A 24,202-nucleotide genomic window follows, 5' to 3' on the forward strand; every position below is an offset into this window, starting at 1 on the left:
TATTGTTAACATACAAAGCTCAGCCTGTACTGTAGGCATGTACTGCACCCTACCATTATGTAGTTTCTTTTTGTTGTCAGTAAGTTAATTGTCATATGTATGGCCTACATGACAGGTACTATACTAATATCACGTAATATGTAGTTTGTGTGCATCAGCTGCTTTGCAGCCGGTACATGACTTGGGTGTTACTTTTTGTCACAGTTTTTAGGAGTGTTAAACCCATCAACAATTCAGCATGTGCAGCTAATTGAGAACCCTTGGATGGGGCCGGAACCTGGTTACAATGATGGATCATTACCAAAAGACAACAATGTAGCTCTTAATGTGGTTGATGTACGACATTGCTCCCTTTCTATCTGTCCAAGGAGACCATGATTTTCTTAGTATTCTCAGTAAATCAGGTGCTATTAGTAGCCTCATTCTAGGTGGTCCCCCAAAGCTTTCTCAATACTTCTAACCAGATTGAACATGTCACCCATCAACAAATCTCCAAGCCCCATACTCATCTGGGCATGTCTAACTACTGCCATGTAGTTCTTGACTCTGCCCCCTTGAACAGGTAAGCCACAAAACGTGATAACAACTGCTCATTTACCAGGAATGGAACAGCTACTTGGTACATATTACAAACTGACTGATAGTTCTTGGTTATAGATGGGAACAGCTGAACAGACCATTTATAAACAGAGCTCAGTTGAATTGTTGCATCCAGATCTCAGTCAATACTATAGTTTAGTAGAAGTGCTGCCAAGCTACTTGGTATGATAGCTTGACAGAAGCTCTTCGAATTGGGGACCTGATACAAAAACAGACTAAAGTTTTCCTGGACATAGAATTTGACCAGGAATTCTCAACCCCAGGCCCTGATGAAAAACACCTTAACAAATACATCACTGCCACCACTTTGCTGTAACCTGAGTTCACAACCGCAACAGTTCCAATGTATATGATTACTCTTAATTCCTGCCCCCAGACAGCCACCAGCACAATCAGAAAGAGCTCCATTCACAGGATGCTCCCATCCACGCACTCCTCATCAACCAGGATGCATATCAACCATCGCCACTGTAACCATTCTCTCTGCGCAAGAGCTACGGCTCCACAACCAAACAAACCAGAGGTATCCATCCAAATGTGGAGTACCCGATGACCCTGCTCAATAGGCATGATGATTTCTGTCCGATTCCTGGATTTCATGAACATCATCCACCATATAAGGTCTGCTTCAAACTCCAGATATAGTAATGTGATTTTTGGAAACCTGCAAAAAAAGTTCTATCAGGCAGCAGGTGAATGTCTTTCCCAGCTTTACTACTTTGCTTGCATGGGTGACCTGTCCGTGCAGGCTTTCTAACACCTTCTTTTGACAGTCTGTCCTGCTCAACCAACTAATGACTGTTTGTAGTAATTCCGTTGGTTTCACTTGAGGGAGCCCAAGCTCCAATGCCATTGTGTTAACGTCAAAACCCAGAAAAGATGAACCTGTGGTAGGGCCTTCCAGTTTCTCCTGTGCCACTGGCAGACCTAGCCGTTCAAATGCCTGCAACAGTGAATGATGAACTTTAACCCTTGCTGCAATATCACTGCATCCGCTACTATCAAAAATATTCTTGGGGCAGATCATAGCCCAAATGGCAATGCAGCATCTGTAAACTCTTTGCTATGCCAAACCATTCCCAACAGATTGTGGTCCATTGGATGTACGGGAATCGCCGCTGCATATCAACCTTGAAGCCTCTGCCCATGGCTTCCAGCCTTTGAATGGCATTTACATATGACAAGGAACACTGAGGAACACGAATCCCATCATTAACACTTTTCTTTCCTGGTGAGGGCAGATTGAAAATCATTCTCCATTTCCCTGGGGTACTCTTTGGTACTTCTGTGAATGTAGTGGAACCGACCACCCTGCCTTTGCAGCATTCGTAGTCTAAGATCACTTGTGATTGCTCCTCAGCAGACAACTTTTTAAGCCTTGATGGGGCCTTCAAGTGCTTCCCCCAGTCAAAACCCACTCTGAACTGTTCTAAACAATGTAACTCTGAAATCATTGGTCTGGGTGGAGCCTCAAAATCTTGTCTCATTCCTACCAGTGTAGCACAGTCACAATCTTACAGAGTTCCTGAGGGAGTTCCAGTGAGCTAGGTCTCTTACCAATGCTCAGCCACTAGCCACCCACCAATGTTTACTCAACAGGAAACAAAGAGCATTAAAAAATAACCACGAACAGATCCCACTGTCACCCTCCTCTATTAATGCAACCCAAATACTAAAATGGGTCAGCTTTGGCTGGTGCTCAGGTCTCTAAAAGTTGTTAAAAGATTTTCCAGTTATAGTATTCTGATTGACACCAAATTACAATAATGATACATACAGTGACTATACTAAAACAATAAGAGGTTTGTAGTCTACAACCTAATCTCTACATTACAGTTCAATAGAGTCCTTCCTCCACCTTGATGGCATATTTGGTTATGGATGCGACAGGGTACTGACAGATGGTTTCTGCCACAGTTGCTGCACACGTGTGTGTGCCAACACCACTGGAAACAGCAAGCCTGCTGATTCCAGGCATTGGACACCTGACCTGATGGCTGTACTTGTTGGGGGAGATGTTGGGGTTGGCTATAGGTTTGCTTAGATGACAGTGATCGGATTATCGACTCAAGAGTCTGCAAATGATTTGAATATTTCTGTTCTGGGACCCCAGTGCACAATCTTCTGTTGTAGGTGCGGCTGCCAGACACAGTTCACAGTGCTGGGTTCCCTACAGGGTCCATTGAAGCAGACATGGTGCAAGGTGCCATTCACTCTCGACCAGGTGGTCATAACACCAGTTGCAGCTGCTTGCCTCCGGTCATAATTGACCAAGCTAGTACCACCAAAATCCTGACAATCGTATACATATATGCCAGTAGTTCTGTTGTCAGTGAGGCTGCTCTTAATTGCAAAGGACTGTACCCTTGTGCATATGTCCATCACTCTTCTAGGTGACACTGCCTTTCTGCATTTTCTTCCTTAGCTAGCTGGAAATAGCTCACACATCTTGATGAATCCTCCCCTTTTGATTCTTGTCACAAGTCTCTCCAGTATTAAGCCAGTCCTTTGCCACTAATATCCCTCCAAAGTACCTTGCAGGTAAATCCTTACTGAAATTGATTGCCATTAAGCCTGACTATTTTCGCAGTACTCTAATAGAGTGCACATTTTTTCTGGGTACTTCTAATACAATGTACATAGAATGTTCTATAGATTCCATGAATAGACCTATGAACTTATATTCTGATGTAGTACACTAGAACTTTCATTGTAAGGTAGAAGTTCAGTGAGATGAGCAACTGACAGGGTTGAAGAGTCTAGGTGTGGAGGTCCCTGATTCAAACCCTGAGCAATTTTTTCTGTTTTTTTTTTTATTTCTTGGTGACTGTTCTATTAGAGTATTTAATTTCACATGTTTGGTTATTGCCTTACATCCCCTAGCTAGTACTCTCAGTGCTTTTAAATCACAAAAGGTTTGTACTGTGATGGTCAACCTATCTGCATACCGAGTTTTAATGTTTTTGTCAGTGGTTTACCCTGAAGGTATGACAAAAAATTGAACTTGTAATGTTTGAGTTATAACGTTTCACCACTTTTACCAATCTTTTCACAAATTGGAAGAAAAATGCACTATAACATGTTCTTTATAGCCTCCAAATTTGAAAAGAATCCAATAAAGCTTGCAAAAGTTATGGCAATATTTTAAGTAGTACAAAAGAAAAATTAACGTGGAAGAGGATGAAGAAAACACAAAGAAATAAGACAAGCTTTGTAGGAGCATATCTCAAAGATGGCTGGACCAATTTAGCTCAAATTTGATGTGAAAGATGTACCGCCCTGAGGAAGTTTGCTCAGATATAAATATGTTATTTCTGCTCAGCTGTTACTGAGATACGATTGCATGAAGATTATGGTTTTTTTTTGGTTCCTGTAAAATACACACTTTTCTGTCGCATGCCAGGCTTTCTTTGGCTGCACGACACACTACGGTGTATCCTTGTCCTGATAGATACAAGTATTATTTGTATCTGATATTTACAAGTTGAAATCTTGTTGTATGTCCATGAACTGAGGTGTAAACATCATGTGAATTGCAGTGAGGATTGTAAAACCTTATTATCATACAGTACAATAGTACTGTATAGTAGGGATTGGTAAGAAATCATATGGCTTCATGAAGCACTTTAAAAACACCTTTGCAATATGTTTTACCTGAAAAACCACCTGAAATGCATTAGTACTGCTGTAATGATGCTGTACCTTGATTAAACGAAGCGAAAAGTCAAATGTTTCGATGTATAGTGAGTTTTAAAAATTTTGGAATCCACCTGAATAATTCACCTGAATTTTGTCTGCCTGCTCTAAGACCTGGTGCTAAATATTTGTGGTGTGCGTCACTACCCAAACACATGATTTTAATGAAGTGTGAATACATGGGCGTAAGACGAGGGTAAACAGGTGCTAGTAGCCAAGGAGTCTTCTATAACATTTATTAACGCTAGGTAGTCGTTTCATAGTCTTACCAGTTTAGTTATTTTTGCGAGATAACTAGTAATGCGCATGCCTTTGAGGGCAGGCAGATCCAGTATTCTAAAAGAGGGGTTCCATTCTTAATGGTTGACTCTCCAGCGATGCTTTACTGTTAAATCATTAATATTTAGGCCTTCAGAAATGCAGCTGAAGCCTTTAACAGTATTGTAATAGTTTGAAAAACAATATGAAAATTATTTTTAGAGGTGCTTATTGCATACGATGGTAAAGGATAGCAGCTTCAAGTGATATTTGTACTATGTGGAAAACTAAGAGACATAAACTAAGAAACATAAGAAACCAAGAGACATATAGCTAGCTAGACATAAAAAGTAAACAAACTAGCTATTAAAGAATTAAAAAATTTAAAAGGAAGTAGGGATTGGCATACACAAAGTAAGAAAACAATAAAAAGTAAGGAAACAAGCTTAAAAATGTTATAGCTGAAATGAAAATGATCCATGCAACAAAAAGTAAGGAAACAAGTTGAACAAGATTAGATGGCTACTTGCTAAAATGACACACATTTTAATCCCTACTTTTGGCGAATATCTTGCTATGTCAGAATAGCCAAAAGTAGGGATTAAAATGTGTTTCATTTTAGTAAGTAGCCATCTAATCTTGTTCAACTTGTTTCCTTACTTTTTGTTGCATGGATCATTCTCATTTCAGCTATAACATTTTTGAGCTTGTTTCCTTACTTTTTCTTGTTTCTTACTTTGTGTATGCCAATCCCTACTTCCATTTAAATTAAAAAAAAAGAAGCTAGTAGCTATATAAATAAATCACAGAATAAGTGGTTTGTATTTATTTATTTGAGGTGTGCGCTTTTATTTCTTAGTGCCACAACTCACTAGCATTGATGCATAGGATATTATGTGTGCTCAGTGTATATGGTTAATGGATATAAAACTGTGATTATCATACCTTTTCTACACACACCATTGCTACCACTCCAGTTTCCATCACTCTGACAGGTCCTAGTGTCACTACCAGTTAGCTCATAACCAGTGTTACATGTGAAACTACAAGTGTCTTCATAGGAAGGAACTCCATCATCTCCAAGTGAACAAGTGATCATTCCATTATTAGGGCCAGTAAGTGGTGGACAGGGAACTGAAAAGTATTCATATGAAAACATAAATGCAGAGTATTTTAAACAACTCACCTCTTCTACACACATCATCACTACCACTCCAGTTTCCATCACTCTGACAGGTCCTAGTGTCACTACCAGTTAGCTCATAACCAGTGTTACATGTGAAACTACAAGTGTCTTCATAGGAAGGAACTCCATCATCTCCAAGTGAACAAGTGATCATTCCATTATTAGGGCCAGTAAGTGGTGGACAGGGAACTGAAAAGTATTCATATGAAAACATAAATGCAGAGTATTTTAAACAACTCACCTCTTCTACACACATCATCACTACCACTCCAGTTTCCATCACTCTGACAGGTCCTAGTGTCACTACCAGTTAGCTCATAACCAGTGTTACATGTGAAACTACAAGTGTCTCCCTCATAACCCACTCCTACTCTACCAGAACTACATGATGTTATCTCTCCGTTGGGTGGTGTTGATAGGTTGTCACATCGAATGCCTAAATAGGAAAATAATTAATGAACAATAATCTATAGATTTATATATGATACATATTACTCTTGCTTTACTAGTGTAATCACTAATGGTAGGTATAATTATTGGCTAGGCGCTGAGAAAATTTATTTTAATGATTAACATTTCATGGATGAATTAATGTGATAGGGTACACAGTTACATAGCTAGTGGGTATACATATACAGATATGAATCCACTGACAAAAATGGAATGATTTGTAAACAATCAAAGCATTATTTTAATACAATGAAGTGTATCAAGACAATATTTTTGTAAATCCAAGTGTATAATATAAATACAGAAGGTCTATCTATTCCCATGCATGACTAAAATCTGTAGACTAAAGCAGCATAAGCTCTTATACTCAGATTTGCATCACCCTCATTTATAATACCACAATGTCTAGTATTCTTTCCTTGATCACTCTACATCATTTTCAACAATATTAAATTCCTTCTCACATTAATAAAACTGTTGATATTTATATGAATGCTCTATTAGAGTATATATAGGTAACTGCTCTATTAAAGCATCTCAGTCTTTTTCAAGAGTGCTTATGTCTTATCTGTGGATCCCTCCTTGAGAAATGAATGTAAGTTTTATGTTATTATAATAGTCGTTGTGCTGTACTGCATGCACTCACTTTGGTGCTGCCAAACTCTTAATCCTGCTGAAACCTTAGGAAGCTAAACTTTAAGGAGGGTTTTGGAAACCCTATCCCTATGCCCCTGAGTGTAAATAAAAGCAATGAAAGAAGGGAGGTCATACACATCTGCAGCTCTACTAGTGGACATTTAATTCCTAATTGACAGGCTGTATAGGACTACATTAGGAATTAAATATGCACTAGTACATAAGTAGGAGGATATGCTATGCACCCAAAAGTTATAATAGGTGCCTGAAGCATTAAGCATAAGGCTAGCATAGGTAACATAGAAATTTCAACTGTTGTCTGTGAAAAAGCGTTTCACGGTGAAAGATCGATCTACTCATCAGTAATGCTAATACTTTACAAGCAGCCAAATTAATTTATTTGTTAAAAAAATATTTTTCAATACTTGCTTAAAAAATAATATTGTTCATTCAAACTTATTGTAGGACATGGGAACTAAGACATAAATATTGAGCATAGTTACATTTTCAATGACTTAAAATCTCTAACTACTCAAAACAGCTAAAATAATAATACAATTTCCTAACAAAATGCTATATTCAATTCTCTAGAAGTTATCCATAATATATTTATGATAATGTAATGTTTAAAATTAAACAATCATTTACTCTTTTCTCATGCTATGCAACTCTGACATTTCCGACATATATGTAATAATTATACCATGGGATTTTGCTGATACACCTGAAGCCCAAGGGCCAAGGGTGTATACAACCCGATGCAGTCATGGTATAAGTGATATACACCCCTGTAGTTCTCACAGTAATGCTTTAACTATTAACTCTTGATATCAATATACTGTGTGGCATTTGGACACTACTACTCCTACTAACAAAAACATGTTGATTGGAATCATGTAGTAATATTTAGCACATGTGTTAAAAAGTATTAACTATGCAAAACACTATTTAATTATACATACACTAAATTATTGCTAAGTTTAAAGTGCATACCAATTGTGAACTGAATTAGTGACTGCCGAAAATTCAACATAAAATCTGCTTCACTAAGATTAACTGAAGTTGGAGCAGATGATACATCAAATCGATGCAGCACATATCCATCAGTTCGTATGTCTCTTACAGAATATCGAATGTCATTTGGATGATAATATCCAATTACATCTCCTGACTGAAACTGTATCCTGTCATCACCAGTGAGAATGATGTTTGTTATGTAACGGTTGTTAGTATACTCAATCACTTGATTATCTGATTGTAACTGAACTTCACTAGTTTTATTATATATTACTGAACCAGGTGATGATGGTCGCCATATTTGGAAAGAGAGAGGAGCATTTCTTTGATTAGCTCTGTTCACTCTTGCTCTAATGTTAGTTATTCTACCATCACAAGTGAAGTTCAAACGTGGAACAATTGCCAGTTTATTGCGGCCAAATTGACTGTCTCCAATTTGCTCTATACCAACATCATCAGTGCACTCTTGTTCATCTAATACAAGTTTAGCACTAAGTACATGACAAGGCTATTATACACTTACCTGAATATGGAACATGAGACAATGATAGTATGATAATGAAGAACAATCTCAGAACAGTGACATCCATTCTAGTGGTATAAAATCATTCCGTAAAGTAAGTACATACATAAAAGGTGCATGTGTATAGCCCTGCAGATACTAAATAAATTGTCAGGCTAGGAATCAACTTCAGGATGACTGCAGGGCACTTGATCACACTAGGTACATGAATACCACTTGTGCATTTGTTGTCATAAACAGTATGGAAATGAAGCAGAATCTAGGATATAGTAACCAAAATAGTGATGTCATATATCACCAAGGTTCATGTGACGATATGAACATATATGTGACCCAGTCTGGGAAAAACGGTCTTATCGCCTATTTACAAGTATTGAGAAATGTTGGTTTTAAGTATTCAGTGTGTTGTAGCTCACCAATGGTAGAAGCGACGTGTAGCAATTTTCACACGTTTTACACCAATTTCTTACCTTCAAGAGCATCCACAACAGAAGTAGCCAACACTTAAGTTTCCCGCCATTTGAGATAGTTTTTAACTTGGTGTTGACTCTACCAGGCGAGCTCCAAATGGGGTGGGTGGTGGGGGTTGGAGGCGGGCAGAGGACTGTCTTGAAAAGCTAAAGAGGAAGGCGTTAGGGATGAATCAGCTATGAGCCACTCAGGTATCAAAACTGGCTAAAGTGAAAGAACATTTACAGCACAGGTCTTCATTTAACACCACAGAGCTGTACAGCCACACACAGCCTTCCCAGGCTGGCCAGAGCTCCATTGTGGCCCCAGACTGCTTGTATGGGTCACCACTGTGCTTGGGAAAAGTAGCCAGCAAAAGCAGACCACTCGAGTCTAACTGATTTTGATTATGAAATTTGATAGTTTATTCATGTAACTTTGTGTTCTTGGTGAAATATGTAATCTGTTGTCATGGGTGATAAGACCGGTTTTCCCAGATACAGTCACATATCATGATATAGAACTAACTGTAGCATTTACAAGGCAAACATACAAACCTGTCTGTCCGTCCATCACACTGCTTACTCACCAAAAATTGACGTGAATCGACACAATCTGTGCTGATAGTGAAGCACTCATCATCTGGCTACTCTAATATTGTCATCATGAGTTCACACATGCTTCTGTTTATTTTCTACAGTGCATAGAAGGCCAAGGTGAAGAGAAAACTTGAGCTACATTTCTTTGAAAACCACAGCACAAACTGCTCAAGTGGTAGGTCGTGGGTTCAAATCCACATGTTGGCATGTTTTTTCTCTACCTTTTTGTGCACACCTTTATAAAACTCAACCTTTAGCTCATAGTATCTTGGCATGCAAAGCACATATCAATGCAGGATTTTAGCAAAATTAAATGCCTATCATCTGGTAACTTGGGTGTTGTTGTAGCAAATCATTACATGCTTTTGTTTGTTCTTTATAGAGCGATGAAGGCACTGATGTAGGGAAGGATCACTGAAAAGTTGAGCCGCATTCCTGTCAAAACCACATATAAACAACTGCGGTAATTTGTGCACCTCCCTTAACCCCTAGTGATCATAATTTATAACCAATCTGGGTTCAACCCCCGCCTAGGTCATAAGATTTTTTCCCACTTTTGGGACCTATTTGATGCACCTTTTTGTTCTATCTGTTCTATTCAATTTTTAATCAAGAAACTCAGATAGACTGCCTTACATCATAGGGTGCTTTTGTGGTAGTGTAGGCCAATTGCCAACATATTTGTCTGTGTGTTTGTCCAGTGTGTAGATAAAAGTTTCTTTCACACTTAATCTGTATGACACTTTGTTTAGATTACTTCATTACTGCTGTAGAAAATAAGCAACTTGGATGTTCGGGCAAGTACTACTGTGCATCTGGAAAATCATATTACTGGCATTATGTAGATACTGTGGTTTACACTGACGGACTGTGTGTACAATTGCTTGACCCGGCACAACTATTTCACTTATCCTGCTTACATTCTTTCATCCTTCACTCTAGATCTGCTTAAAGTATCATACATTAGGCTGTGCAAAGTTAATTATATGTTTCTGGTCCTACCAATTCCCCAAAAGTGACTAGGTGACCAGGCTTTTTTTTGGCAACTTTTTGATTTATACACTACATTTGACATAGCAGTACATAGAATCATAGGGAAAAACAAAGTTAATGTATAAAGTTAGAACATCTTTATAAGAAAAGGGTGTTTATAGGACATGAATACCTTTCAACAGAGTATGGTGATTGTGCAATTAATTCAGCAAAAAATGAAACCAGAAACATATAATTAACTTTTCGTGGCCTTACCATAAAGGTTATATAGGGGTCATTCCATGTCAAATCACCGAGAAATTGTAGGGTCACCTCTTGGATTTTGACGAAACTTGGTGTGTTTGTAGTACCTATGGTGCTCATCATCCATACCAATTTTTAGCCTCATACACCACATAGTTTCTGATTTATGACTACAAATATTTCATGAAAAATTGGTTCGTCTTGAGTTACAAAATCAACTGTAGCTCACCACTGTGTTAATATTTTAAAATAAAATTTTCAGCGATTAAAGAATGTTAATTGATCTTTCAAGTAATCCATAAACTATGGGATATCAAAAACGTTTAATCCTTAATATTTCAAAAAGCGCTGCTTCAAATTCTTTGAATTTTGTAGTAAATAATTATTAGTTTTTGGTCTATTGTTGGTAAAATTTTTGTGGTGGGGCCACAATGGGTTCAAGAGATATAAATAAATATGTTGTGGTATGTAGTGGAATTTTGTAGTCTATTATTGCTATATGGGAGTGCACACCTCAATAACCACTGCTGATGAGGCCATGCCAACTTTGTCTCTCACAATGAAGGTGTCCAAGTACAGTGCAACCTGTATTGGTGACCATCTGTATTGAAAGACCACCTTTGTGCTGCAATTTATTTAGTCCGATTTACAGTATGGGTAATTCCATATCAGTTCACCGAAGTTTTGCACATGGCCCCCTCAGAATTGGACGAAATTTGGTGTGTGGGTATCCAAAGTGGTCATGTGTCCCTTCATCCATTGCTTGTATGGCTTCCCGGAAATGGCTTATTTAGTATTGTATTTTTGCTGTACTTGTGACCATTCAAAACATCATAACCTTGGTGTTTTTAAAATGAATTGCACCACTTTCAAGCTCAAAGAAAAAGCTTTCGTTTAGTGTATTTAACAGCTTAATTTAATGATGTTGATAATTAACCATGTCTCCTAATCTTTGACCTTAAAAAATGCTGATTAGAATTTGTGTGAATATTTGTCAAACATTCACCTATTAGTTGCAAAAGTTTCAGCTTGGGGTCTCTATGGGATTCTGAGATAGGTGTTTGCAGTATTATAGATCCCATGTAGTATTGCGCACCTTGAAGCCCATTCTGCTGATTTAGGTTTGCAGACACACAAGACTCATTGATTCAACTGCAAGTTAAATGTATGGATATATAAACAGATTGTGACTAAGGCATGTAATACAAGTTTGTTACTGTGGTTATACAGTGTGATGCTGTTTGGTAGCAAAAGTCATTTCTTTTTTTCCAGGGTACACACAACCACTTCTTGTCCTTGGGTCTATGAGAGTTAGAATGTCATCCATTAGTGTAGTGTGGATATTCTGGGGCTCTGGGTACTTGAATGAGTGTGGATACAGAAATGTCAGTTTCACTTCCTTAGTGTCACTGCAAACTTCAAGCACACAAGCTAACCACCGATTCTCTTCATGTAAACAAGTGACAAATCCAGCAATCAATTCTGGTGAAGCTTCATTCTTTGCTAGAGCAACTCTCTCTTTCCTGAAAACATCAGATTATGAGTAAAATTTTATTTCCACTCTGCTATCTGAGATTGGCACAGAAGAGTGCAGTTTTCTTGTACCATAGATTGTACGTGAGAGTTGAAAGTAATGCCCTGTTGTCTTGAACAACCTTCATTGTTACAATACCCAAAGTAAGCAGCAAGTATGTTGCTACATGCTCAATTGAACAACTGACGTGGTGTCATTGCTGATTATTGTACTGCCTTTGCAAGCTATATAAGCTGGCTGCATTTGAAAACTATACAACTATATAAATTGCAGCACAAAGGTGGTCTTTCAATACAGGTGGTCACTAACACAGGTTGCACTGTACTTAGACACCTTCATCGTGAGAGACAAAGTAAGCATGGCCTTATCAGCAGGGGTTATTAGAGGTGTACTGTACTGTACACTCCTATATAGCAATAATAGACTACAAAATTCCACTACACACCACAACATATTTAATTGTATCTCTTGAACCCATTGTGGCCCCACCACAAAAATTTTACTAACAATAGACCATAAACTAATTATTATTTACTAAAAATTCAAAGAAGTTGAAGCAGCACTTTTTGAAATATTAAGGATTAAAGTTTTTAATGGAACCTTTTTGAACCTTAATTACATTGATATCCCATAGTTTATGGATTACTTGAAAGATCAATTTACAGTCTTTAATTGCTGGAAATTTTATTTTAAAATATTAACACAGTGGTGAGCTACAGTTGATTTTGTAACTCAAGACGAACCAATTTTTCATGAAATAATCAAAATATTTGTGGTCATAAATCAGAAGCTATGTGGCGTATGAGGCTAAAAATTGGTATGGGTGATGAGCACCATAGGTACTACAAACACACCAAGTTTCGCCGAAATCCGAGAGGTGACCCTACAATTTCTCGGTGATTTGACACGGAATGACCCATAGGACATTTAAAATTAATGATGATGTTTAAACACTTGGGTTTTTGTATATATACAACATTGAACCTTTGCTTGCCATGCAGTAACTCTATAATTGCAGGTAGAAACTGAAAATGCGCTATGTGTACACCAACTGTTGTAGATGTATAAACAATTGCCTTAGCTTGCATGTAGTTTAACTAACCCTATTATATGTGCATGTTCACTATTTCACTATACATACCTAAACGATGGCATAAGGTTCATGTACTTTAAAGCACCATCAACATGCATGCTACACAGCGATATAGGACACTAATATAATTTATACTTGGTCCCAATGTATTATTTTATGTCACGTTGATATACGTTATTATTTTCAGCCAATATCAATTATATCTCTTGAGTCCAATGCTTTTGTTTGTTTTTTACAGCATGTTGAAGGCACTGGTAGCAAAGACACGCTGAATATAGTTGAGCTATATTCCTGTCAAAACCAGACATTGGTTGCATCATTAATTTCAGTATGTTTGCAGGATGGCATAAGGAAACCTCATGCTCTTTACATAGCAAAGGATACATAAAGGTTGTTTGTAGATCTGTGTTTGTTTCAGTACTTTTTATCAATGTGCTATGGTCCCTACTCTAGATAAAAATTCCAAATTTTTATTGTGTACTCCAAATGATATGTAAAATCCAAAGAGAATTATCTGAAATCTTTACGTGAACTCACACCACTAAAATCCTCAATCTTCTGTAATACAATGAGGGCGAGTTTAAGAACTTCAGTCTGTCAGGTGTGCAAGATTAGATACCAATCTAGTAACTCTTCTTAGAATAGCTTCCAGTGCTCTGATATTTTTAAGAGATAAAGTTGCCAAACAGTGCATACGTAGTCTAAATGTGGTCTTATGAGAGATAACAAACATAAAGTGTGTGGAGTGAGTGCATGAAATGTACGATAAACAATTCCAATTATTTTTGCATTCTGCTACAGTGTGCATTGTACATAGATTACTAATGATCTATAATTTGTGGTAGCAGATGGATCTCACATGGACCAGTTTGTAGCCGAGGAGGATGGTAGCTGAGCTACTCGGGCAAAGAGTCAACAAGTTCTTGGCTGGCTTCTGTTGGTGCTGTTATAAGTTGATGGGCCACATTAGGGACTACCACTTTTTGTAGAAATGCTTTTACCTACAACAAAGGAGATTAATGAGTACTCCAGAATGAAAGAATAATTTGAACAAATCCATTGTCTGTCTAGCCTTAGGCAATACAAGGGAACTTATTTGAACACCTTCTTATGCTAGCTACAGAGCTCAGTAGATGTAGCTGCATGCACTCAGTCTCAGGCTAGAGCAGTCTGAAAAGTGTCAGTATATTGAATACATGATATCTCTTGAATATTGTTAGTCGGTATTCATCATTCATCATCCATTACTGAGAGTCTTGAGACTCTGCCACTTAATCTCTTCCACACTGTACATTTACAGAAGTGGAATTTCATTACATTACGCCATTACACTTACAGTACTGACGGGAACTGTTGATCAGTGTACAGAAACCTTCATGCACAGTATATAATACAATTACATTACGATTACATTAGCTATAATTAGTACATTGCTTAAACGAGTTAATGGTGGGTAATTCAACGGCATTACTGTACATTTGTTTAATTGTGGAGGGGTATAATGACAGTTAGAGTGTGGCTGTAGAAATCGTTGAATATGACCCTGTGTTTGGCTTGCTATTTGAATTGAATACTCTCCAATTTCAAGTTGGATATAGCTGTACGCAATATTATATATCATAATCAGTTTCAGGTTATTGCGTCGCTGTTCAAGAGTTGGTAGGTTCAGGTGGTGTAGAATCTCAGTTACACTATGAATAGTTGTTTATAATAAACCTTGCAGCTCCCATTTCAACTTATGCAGCTATGTTACTGTAGGTGTGCAGAGACCAAAACATTTGACTTATATTTCAAGATGGGACACAGCATTGCCAAATAGCACATTTTCTTAGTCTGCAGAGGGCAAGGGGTGATTTTGTCAGCCAAAGCCAACACAGGTACTGCTAGTCTCGCATAGCCAGACCCTACTCTTCGTGTGGCATTTATTGGTTCAAGATTATAATGCAGTTATTGAATGTCGTTCTCTGATGACAGTAAGCTGCCAACCCACAATATGACATGTAGTGATAAAAGTCAACCAGGTGTTTCATTAGCTTAGAGTGTCAGAATAAAAGCTCAGGGTGTCAGGGTCTGGCCACGCAAGACTAAGGTACTGCATAGTCTCGTGCCCAGACCGCTTACTATGGTGAAAAAACACATGGTCTGTGGCAACATGTGCTGACAGCCAAAATGTACAGAACATTACAACATTTACTTAATTACACTACACACATACCTACTTACGCCACTCCAAATAAATTCTCTGTTTCCTGTCCTGGACTCTGGAATATTTGCATGCAGGCGGTCGGTCCATTTCCATTATTCTGTTATCAGATTACCAGCTTTTCAAGCCATTATTTGCCTGGTACAACCATTAAAAGCTGCATAAAAGCATGCTTTAGCTTCTCTTAAAGTTGTGACAAGTTGATGTTGTGCTACTTCTAAAAACCAGGTGCCATGCAGCAAACAAACCTAATTGGAATTAGTGTACTAAACTAATATTTACAAGTACACGAAAAATTTTGGAATTTTCAACTAGAGTAGGGACCATAGCACATCGATAAAAAGTACTGAAACAAGTTGGAGTAGTCAATGATATTAAATCACAGTAAAACAATAAGAAGTGTTATATCTCTACTGTGCATTTCCTTGAGCACAGTAGGGATACAACACTACTTATTGTTTTACTGTGATTTAGTATCATGGACTACTCCAACTTGTTTCAGTACTTTTTATCGATGTGCTATGGTCCCTACTCTAGTTGAAAATTCCAAATTTTTTCGTGTACTTGTTTGTTAACTTTTTTGTAAATAATTTTATTATGACTGGTGAACCCACGCATGCCGCATCAGCACCACACGTCCCCGCGCCCCAGCTATATCAATTATCATCTGAAAAGTGAAGTATCCATTATGCTTCGTTGTCAGCTATGTTCAACCCGTTACACAGCATTTCAAATCAAGAACTTTCCCGGAAGCACCTCTACAGTCTACGCATACCAAAAGAAATGGTGCTGCACCCCAATTTTATTAATTATCATCTGAAAAGTGAAGTATCCATTACGCTTTGCTGTTGGCTATGTTCAACCCATTACACAGCAATACGAATCAAGAACTGTTTGAAAAGCACTGCTGCAATCAAAATAGCCACTATGAAAAATACGGAAGATTTCCGTTCCAAAGGGAAGCCATCACGTACTCGCGCCAAATCGACACCTTTCCCTGTCAGCAAAGATGAATGGGACACAAAGGAGGACACTGGTAAGTCCATGAAGATTGCATTGTACGTACTGCGGTATGCCAAAAGGCACCTGTCGGGTCGAAGCGACGTCGAACAGTGAAAAAATCAAGCCTGTAGCCTTAGCCGTTATCGAGTTACGCTTGTCTGAAGGCATCAGTCAGTTACTTACTTACTTAGTCAATCAGTAGAAAATTCCGTTGAATAAAAAATTTTAAAAATTCCGTAGCAACTTGTTGAAAGCGTTTCGGGTCGATCTGAAAGCTTGTTTAGGCTTAGTTTTACCTCACCATACTGCCTCATTGTTGTAAGGGAAAATTGAGGCTGGTTTTTGGGTGATGTTATTTCGTGGGCCACGCCTACTCCTTTGTGGTCCCTACTATACAGTTACTATCGTACTGTATGATATTGGGTTTTGCTTTCTTGCTACATACACAATAGAATCACAGTAATTTGTATTTTGTAATTGATGAAATATTTTGTAATTCTGTAATTACATTGCTAAGTACTGCTAAGAGGCGTACCATGAGCAAACCACTTTAACCCACTAATAATGCACAGAGGCATCTTCTTTACTGTTTATAGTTCGTCTATAACATTTTCTTACACAAATTCTCCTGAAAGCTGCTCTTCATTTTCATTTGTGTATGTACGGGCACGCCCCCTTTTCAACTCAAAGGAATTCATTATACCTGGTAGCCTAGGAGGCCAGCTGAGTTGTTTTTCAGCTGCTTGACATCTGAAGAGCCCATTGAGAAAAGCCTTCACCCATCCTTATAACTCATTTCACCCATATTTCAAACCAGCACGTACTAACCGTCTTAAACTGAAGCTTACCTGCCCAGAAGTTTAATACAGGCTCTATATGGCCTTTATTTATCACACAAAGGTTGTTTTTAGCAAACAAAGTTTTGTTCATGTGGGTGCGGAATATACAAACATACATACAAACACACACACACACTTTTTGGAAAACAATTTCAGTAAACCAGGCGCATGCCCACGGCCAGCTCTTGGCTGGCTGTGGGCGTGCACCTGGTTTAAAAATAACACAAATGTTAGTTTGTGCTGATGTGATAGCACACTAACAGGTAAGCTGACATTCATTACAAGATTGCTTTTACTGAGCTTGTATAGTATATAAGAATAACTAGAGTGTAATGTAAGAATTAGGGCTGTGCGATAATGGAAAAACCTGGTATATCTCAATAAGTGACAAACATTTTATCTCAATAATCGACATTATCTCGATAATGATGTGACATCATAGGACCGTTTTGTAAACACAATTTTACATTTTGTTGACACAAAGTCACATAGTGATTGTTAAGCCAGAAATGTTCCCCAACTTGTTTGACTCCTTTCCACAAGTTTTTCCATCTGACTGTGGCTGATTTACAATGGGTTACTATTAGTCTAGTGTTGTACCGATAACCAAATTAGCCTATTATTCCAATAACTGATATTAAGCAACAGAATTAGCCAATACCGATAACCGATCCAATATACACTAATAGCACTAACACTCATCCTCATCATTATTAATTGACTCATATTAGTGACATGACTATTGATATACAGTTTATTCTAGGCTAAAATGTAAAGTTAGATGTATACCACAAGTAAAAGTTACTCATAGTAAACAGGTTTTAAGTACATTTTACTACTGCTATATAGTTGAGACAAGTGGCTTGTACTACATAGAAACCAAAACCTCAGTTTACTTTTGGGCATGGATGGTTTATTATGGGCATGGTTTTGTAGTCACTGCTAAACCATCAACATCATTATACTACACAGCGCAGTGAAGATTAACATCGGCTTTGATTTAATCAAAACCGATTAATCGGCTAGTAGCCAATATCGGTCCAATACCGACTATTGAACCGATTATTGAACCGATTATCGGTGCAACACTAGTTACTATTATCTTCATTTGTTATCCTATTTATGATAGGTGCATGATTTAGGTATCTAGATAGTCTTTTAATCTAAATTATCTCCCAGCCCTAGGAAGAATACAGAATAATGGAATATATAGAGCTGACAGTAACCAGATATGGGCGGATGGGAAACAGAGAATTTATTTGGAATGGCCTTAATTAAATACATTTGTTACAAATGATACTGGATTAGGACTCAGGACTTACATTCTATATTTACACACATAAGTTAGTTACAAGTTAGAAGTGGGTGGCTTGTACTGATGACACCTTGAGAAGGGACAAAGATAGTACAATGAACAGTTAATATTGTCATCGGAATTTGCTAAGAAATGGTTCCATAGATATTATTTAGGTTTGTATTCTATTACAGGAAATAACAAATTCAGGTCAAGCACTTTTCCCCTTTTGTATTTGGGTGGGGTGGAAAAGGGTCTGGTGTAACTCCAATAGTCTTTCATTCTGAATCCTCAGATTCTGGAGGTATGTCTGCATGGGCATGAGACTAGGCATAGCAGGAATATATGGAATAATACTAGTCTCGTGCCCAGACCACTTTTTTCTTCTTTCATTTTATGTGGGGGTGGAGAAAAAGGGTCTGGTGAATCTCCCAATTGAATTTTTGTGCAGCCAGATCCACAACTTTTGGGGATCGTTGATGAATAGCAAAGACCTATTAATGAAGCGATAATGGGAATTACTATGCGCATGCTCTTGGCATGCTATTCATCACCACTAACAGTGGTGGATCTAGGATTTTTAAAAGGGGGCCTAAAAGTTAGTATGACTAAGGACATGTCTTCAGAGATTTTAACAGCTCTAAGATTGAATTTTAGGCTACTTTAAACTGTAAATACTATAGCTAACTGTATGGCAAAAGTTGTGACTAAGCTGTAGCTTTGATGCTCTAATAGAGTATCTTGATCGTTTTTAATGTAGTGGGAGGTGAATGGTAAAGTGTTACTGAGCTATAAATGGTGTTAATTAAGTGCAATTACATGCATGCATGCTACTGAAATACAGTGGTATATAGTTATTTGTTATGACAAATTGTCAATACAACAATAATGAAGCTATGTAGTTAGACTGCCACTGAAAGGGGGTTTCTGTCGAAACTCCAGAAACCCATCTAGATCTGCCACCCACTAAGGCCACTCCAAATAAATTATGTTTCCTGTCCACTACCCTCATCTGGTTATTGTCAACTCAAAATATTCCATTATTCTGTATTCTTCCATTATTTTCTGTGTATATTGCACAGGCGCTCAGTAAAAGTGATCTTGTAATAGTGTCAGCTCACGTCACAGTGTCAGTGTGCTATCAAGCTGAGTCTGTAGAAATTCATGGTTGTGTTATTTTTGCAACTTAAAACAAGGAAGGTACAAGTATTAAGCATGCTTTTATACACCTATTTATGGTTGTGCCAGGTAAACAATGGCTTGAAACTGAGCTGCCAACCTTATAATGGAGCCGCCCGCATTTAAATATGCAACTGAGTCCAGGATGGGAAAAAGAGAATGGCGTGATCAGCGATCCCCAAAAGTTGCAGATCCGGCTGCACAAAAATTCTATAGGAGATTCACCAGACCCTTCTTTGTTCTCCGCCCCCACGAGACTACTGAAAATAATACACGGCGTGAATGAGCTAGCCTGCTAGGTGTGTCCTGTTTTGTCGAGTGTTTTGTGCTACTGACTACACGTTTACTATGCGTCTTTCTTACAAGTATCTAAATGTGATACAACACCATACTTCATGCCAGGAACCGATCACCGGGAAAACATGAATTTAGTTGCGTGTGTGGACACTTGCAATCGATTAATCTTAGGAGTCTTAAATATTAAGTTACGTAGCTTTCACTCACTTCTTTCTCAAATAAATCGGCTGACACTAACAGGAAGAAATCTGCTTGCAATTTTGCGCCGAATCGGTCCACCTCCGGTCACGAGGATGAAATAGATTTACTGTGACTATAGTCTATATATAATTATAATTATTATTTTTGTAAATAACCAATTACTGGACACACCAATTACCGAACCAGTAGTTGGCTTAATAGATGACATCGTGGGGCGAGCCTGAGCGAGTTGAGTTGCACGATTGAAGATTAGCTATGTGTATGAATGCTGTGTTGTGTTTTGGTATATTTTGTGGGTGGAGAATGAGGGTGGGGTCTATTCTACGGAACGGAACGCTTTCTCAAATTGAAGCTTGCAACTTGCCATTGCTGAAACTGCTCTTACAAGTTATCAGTGGCACCTCCAGTGGGTGATTAAACATAAGATAAAAGCAATCAAAGGATCGATTGTGGGTTCTTGTTGGTTGTCATTAGTAACGAAGTATTAATTGTGAGATTAGCTGTCTCAGTGATGTTCATCCATATTCATCTACGGATATATCAAGAAGGATACTTGTTCTTATCAAAGTTAATAGTATGTGAGCTGTTTTTGTTTATTTTGATTTAGAAAACAGTCTGGGCCGGCTTTTAAAGTCATAAATCAGTATACTAAATGTAGCTGTACTACAATAAAGCAAGCAGGAAGCTAGCTAGACACTGGTGACTGGAAAGAGCCAGCTGAATTGAATCTTGATGAATTTTGTGCAGTGTGTGAGGAGCAAATATTTCAGCAGACACTGCAAGGAGGCTATGTTCTGCCAGCAAACATCATTAAAGTGCATACATGGAATTACTACGGCCAGTGCAGTGGACTAACACCAAATGTATTCAGTAGTGAGCTGTTTTTTCTGTTGCATAAATTCAAGGACGAGTCTAACTGCTATAGCCATGAATCAGGCTAAATGCAAAAACTCAAGATCGACCAGATCTCAATTAAGCCTTCCATGCATGTGAAACCATGCCCATGTCCAGCATGCAAATGTGATTTGGACCAAGATGTGTGTGTGGTTTCAATGTATCTAATTAGACCTGGAATGGAACACTACATTAATTACATACCACCTAAGAATCTTAGGATTTCTTAAGTGCAACATTTCACATGCTACACTTCATACAAAATTTATTTTAAATTTGTTCGTCTGTTTTCAAGTGATTCCCAGTCCAGCTTATCCATGAAATTACAGTGGGATCACATGTATTTCTTGCAACGCGGGCTGCTCTGTGTTGGATCTACTGTATAGTTGAGATTTCAAGGTAGACTGCCAATGTACCAACGCTGTTGTAGCATATTTTAGTGGAGGACAAATGAATACAGTAATGCTAGATTATTGATGTATACAAATTATTCACAATGAAATTGATATCCCATTTTGATTTGTACCTCCACTGTGCAACATTGAAGAGCAAGAAATTAGTTACCACCCTTTCGATCTCCAACCACTGTCATCAACCAAGACCTCACCAGTCTTTGTTTTTTCCATCTACGATTTTGCTTTGGAATAATTCATATCAAGTATTTAAATCTATACACCTTATTGTAATTGTACTAATTTTATTGATTTGTCTGTATGTTTTCTTCATTTTCCTTTGAAGTTATACAACAAAAATAAAAATTTCTCCCATATTATGCTAGGATTTCTATTGACTTAATTATTTGTACAAGCTCAAAATTGAGAAAATAGTTATAAAGAAAGTGAATTAATATACTTGCTTTTGGATATTTAATGTCTCCAACCACAACCAAATTTCCATGAATCTCATCACCAGTCGTCTGAACATTCTGAAAGTGATACCTCACTCAATCAACCATATATTCTGTTTATTAGGCTGAATGAAGTCATGATCACCTAGCCTTTTCCTGTCACCAGTAACCTTCTAGTTAATTTCTCTGTGGACATCATGCTCTGAAACTGAAGAAATCGAGTGGTCTTCTAAACAATTTATCTTGTCAAGATCAGCAAAACAACTGACATCCAATCGGCTACTGTATTGTAGTAACAAAACTTGCCTTGGTCATGCAATAAATGAATCGAAGAGATCTGCTTGATATTTATTTATTTATTGTTAATCAGCAGGACCCTCCAGGGGTATAATGCTGATGTGCAATTACATGTGTACAATTTCAATTAGTTACTTAACTATATAAGTATGTACAATTACGACAAGTTACTTAATTATATACGTATGTACAATTACAATAATAAACTATAAAAATATATACAATTACGATAAGTTACTTAACCATATACATAAAAGGGGCTAATTTTTGCTTTAATACCATACCTGTTTCACTGCCCATACAAAAGTCTCAATAGTAGCAGTGAAATTTATCCCGTATTTCACTGGTAGCAGTGAAAAAGTTGTAATTGCAATTTCATTGGCTAGAATTTATGTTAACAATTAGTGTTGACACATGTTTAGTACATAGTGACAAATTGCGTACATGGCAACGCTAATGCACAGCATGCGTATATGCAGCGAGTATGGTATTAACTGGGAATAGCATGGGTAGCAGTGAAATTTGGGATAAATACCACTCTTGCTGTATTGGAAATTTATCCCCATTTCCAATACAACACTCGTGATATTTATCCCAAATTTCACTGCTACCCATGCTATTACTAGTACAAATTCTTCAACAGTCAGTCTCAATAATCTCAGTATCTAATCTATTCCATTCTGGTACAGTTCTTGGGAGGAAGGAATATTTATATACATCAATTCTTGGTTGGTAAGGTACTAGTTTAAAGTTGTGTGAGTGTCGGGTCCGTAATACAGTAGATTTAAATGGGAGATAACAGTTCGGTATATATCAGGTAGGAGAACAATCACTGCATGAGACAGCTATTAATATTTTATTACTATTCTATTCCATTAGTTTCCTGGAAGTTCCACTGATAAAATAGTCTGGCGTAGCCGACCCTCGCGCTACACACGCGGGTCGGCTATGCCAGACTACTGATAAAATGCAATTCCAGCAATGATAGCCAAGCTGCAAGTTTTGATTTAGAAAGCATTCCATTCTGTAAAATAGACCCCATTCTGGATTCAACTCACTACTGAGATATCTGGCATTAGTCCACTGAATCATTGATGTTTACAATATAGCCTCCTTGTGGTATCTGAATGCTTGCTCATACACTGCACAAAATTCCAGTTGATTCAGCTTGTCACCATACTTGTTTCCTTTGTAGTGTAGCTACATACTGATTTATGTCAATTAGAAAGGCAGGGCCCCAGACTATACACACTGAGTCAGCTAATCCCACACACAGTACTTCGTTACTAATGACAACCAACAAGAACCCACAATCGATCCTTTAATTCTTTTTATCTTATGTTTAATCACGGGGTGTCACGTAGGTACGCGCTGTAGGTAGATCTGCGACAGCGGTCAAAGTCTTGACCGGCCGAAGTTTCGCTTTGACCTGTGACCAAGAGTCTTTTTCGACCTTTGACCGTAGTCTGGCGCCGCCCGCCCCTTCGCAAAAAGTAAGGGTCTGGTGAAATACAAATACCTAATCATTTCAAAAGGAATTCAATTAGACAGCGTACGTAATGCTTGTTACGTCAGATGATTGCACTTCAATTCGAACAAAAGCATTGTGTTGCCAAGGCGATTTATTATCTTCCCAAAATGACTTACAGGCTTCCCTTGATGATCAATTATTTGCAAGCATTTTCAACACCTCCGCAATCCGTGACCAGGCTTGTTTACGTGCTGCTGTTGCTCACTCCTCTGGTGTCAGCAGTGGCTGGCTGAAGGCCATCCCTCAACCAACATTGGGTTTGGCCTTTTCTCCACATGAGTTTGTTATCGCTGTCCGTTTATGGTTGGGTGTTCCTCTTTTCCCATTGTTACCACTTTGT

At 37.9% G+C, this 24,202-nt stretch overlaps 1 protein-coding gene across 3 annotated transcripts in view; it reads right to left on the bottom strand.

The window, feature by feature from the left end:
- Window positions 1–20,392, bottom strand: part of LOC136251264 (sushi, von Willebrand factor type A, EGF and pentraxin domain-containing protein 1-like) — a 65,672-nt gene extending 45,280 nt beyond the window's left edge. For 2 of the 3 annotated variants that reach the window (XM_066043689.1, XM_066043690.1), the window contains exons 1-6: window positions 20,300–20,392; window positions 8,367–8,434; window positions 7,820–8,317; window positions 5,982–6,176; window positions 5,741–5,929; window positions 5,500–5,688 (exon numbers count right to left, since the gene is read on the bottom strand). In XM_066043689.1, coding sequence (XP_065899761.1) covers window positions 5,500–5,688; window positions 5,741–5,929; window positions 5,982–6,176; window positions 7,820–8,317; window positions 8,367–8,433 — 1,138 coding nt within the window. In that variant the 5' untranslated portion in view covers window position 8,434; window positions 20,300–20,392. The remainder of the gene's footprint in view (window positions 1–5,499; window positions 5,689–5,740; window positions 5,930–5,981; window positions 6,177–7,819; window positions 8,318–8,366; window positions 8,435–20,299) is intronic. The other variant, XM_066043691.1, reaches the window with a different exon arrangement.
- Between the last annotated feature and the right edge of the window lie 3,810 nt (window positions 20,393–24,202).

Source organism: Dysidea avara, chromosome 3 (genome assembly GCF_963678975.1).
Source record: "Dysidea avara chromosome 3, odDysAvar1.4, whole genome shotgun sequence".
In the NCBI taxonomy this organism is placed as follows: Eukaryota; Metazoa; Porifera; class Demospongiae; order Dictyoceratida; family Dysideidae; genus Dysidea; species Dysidea avara.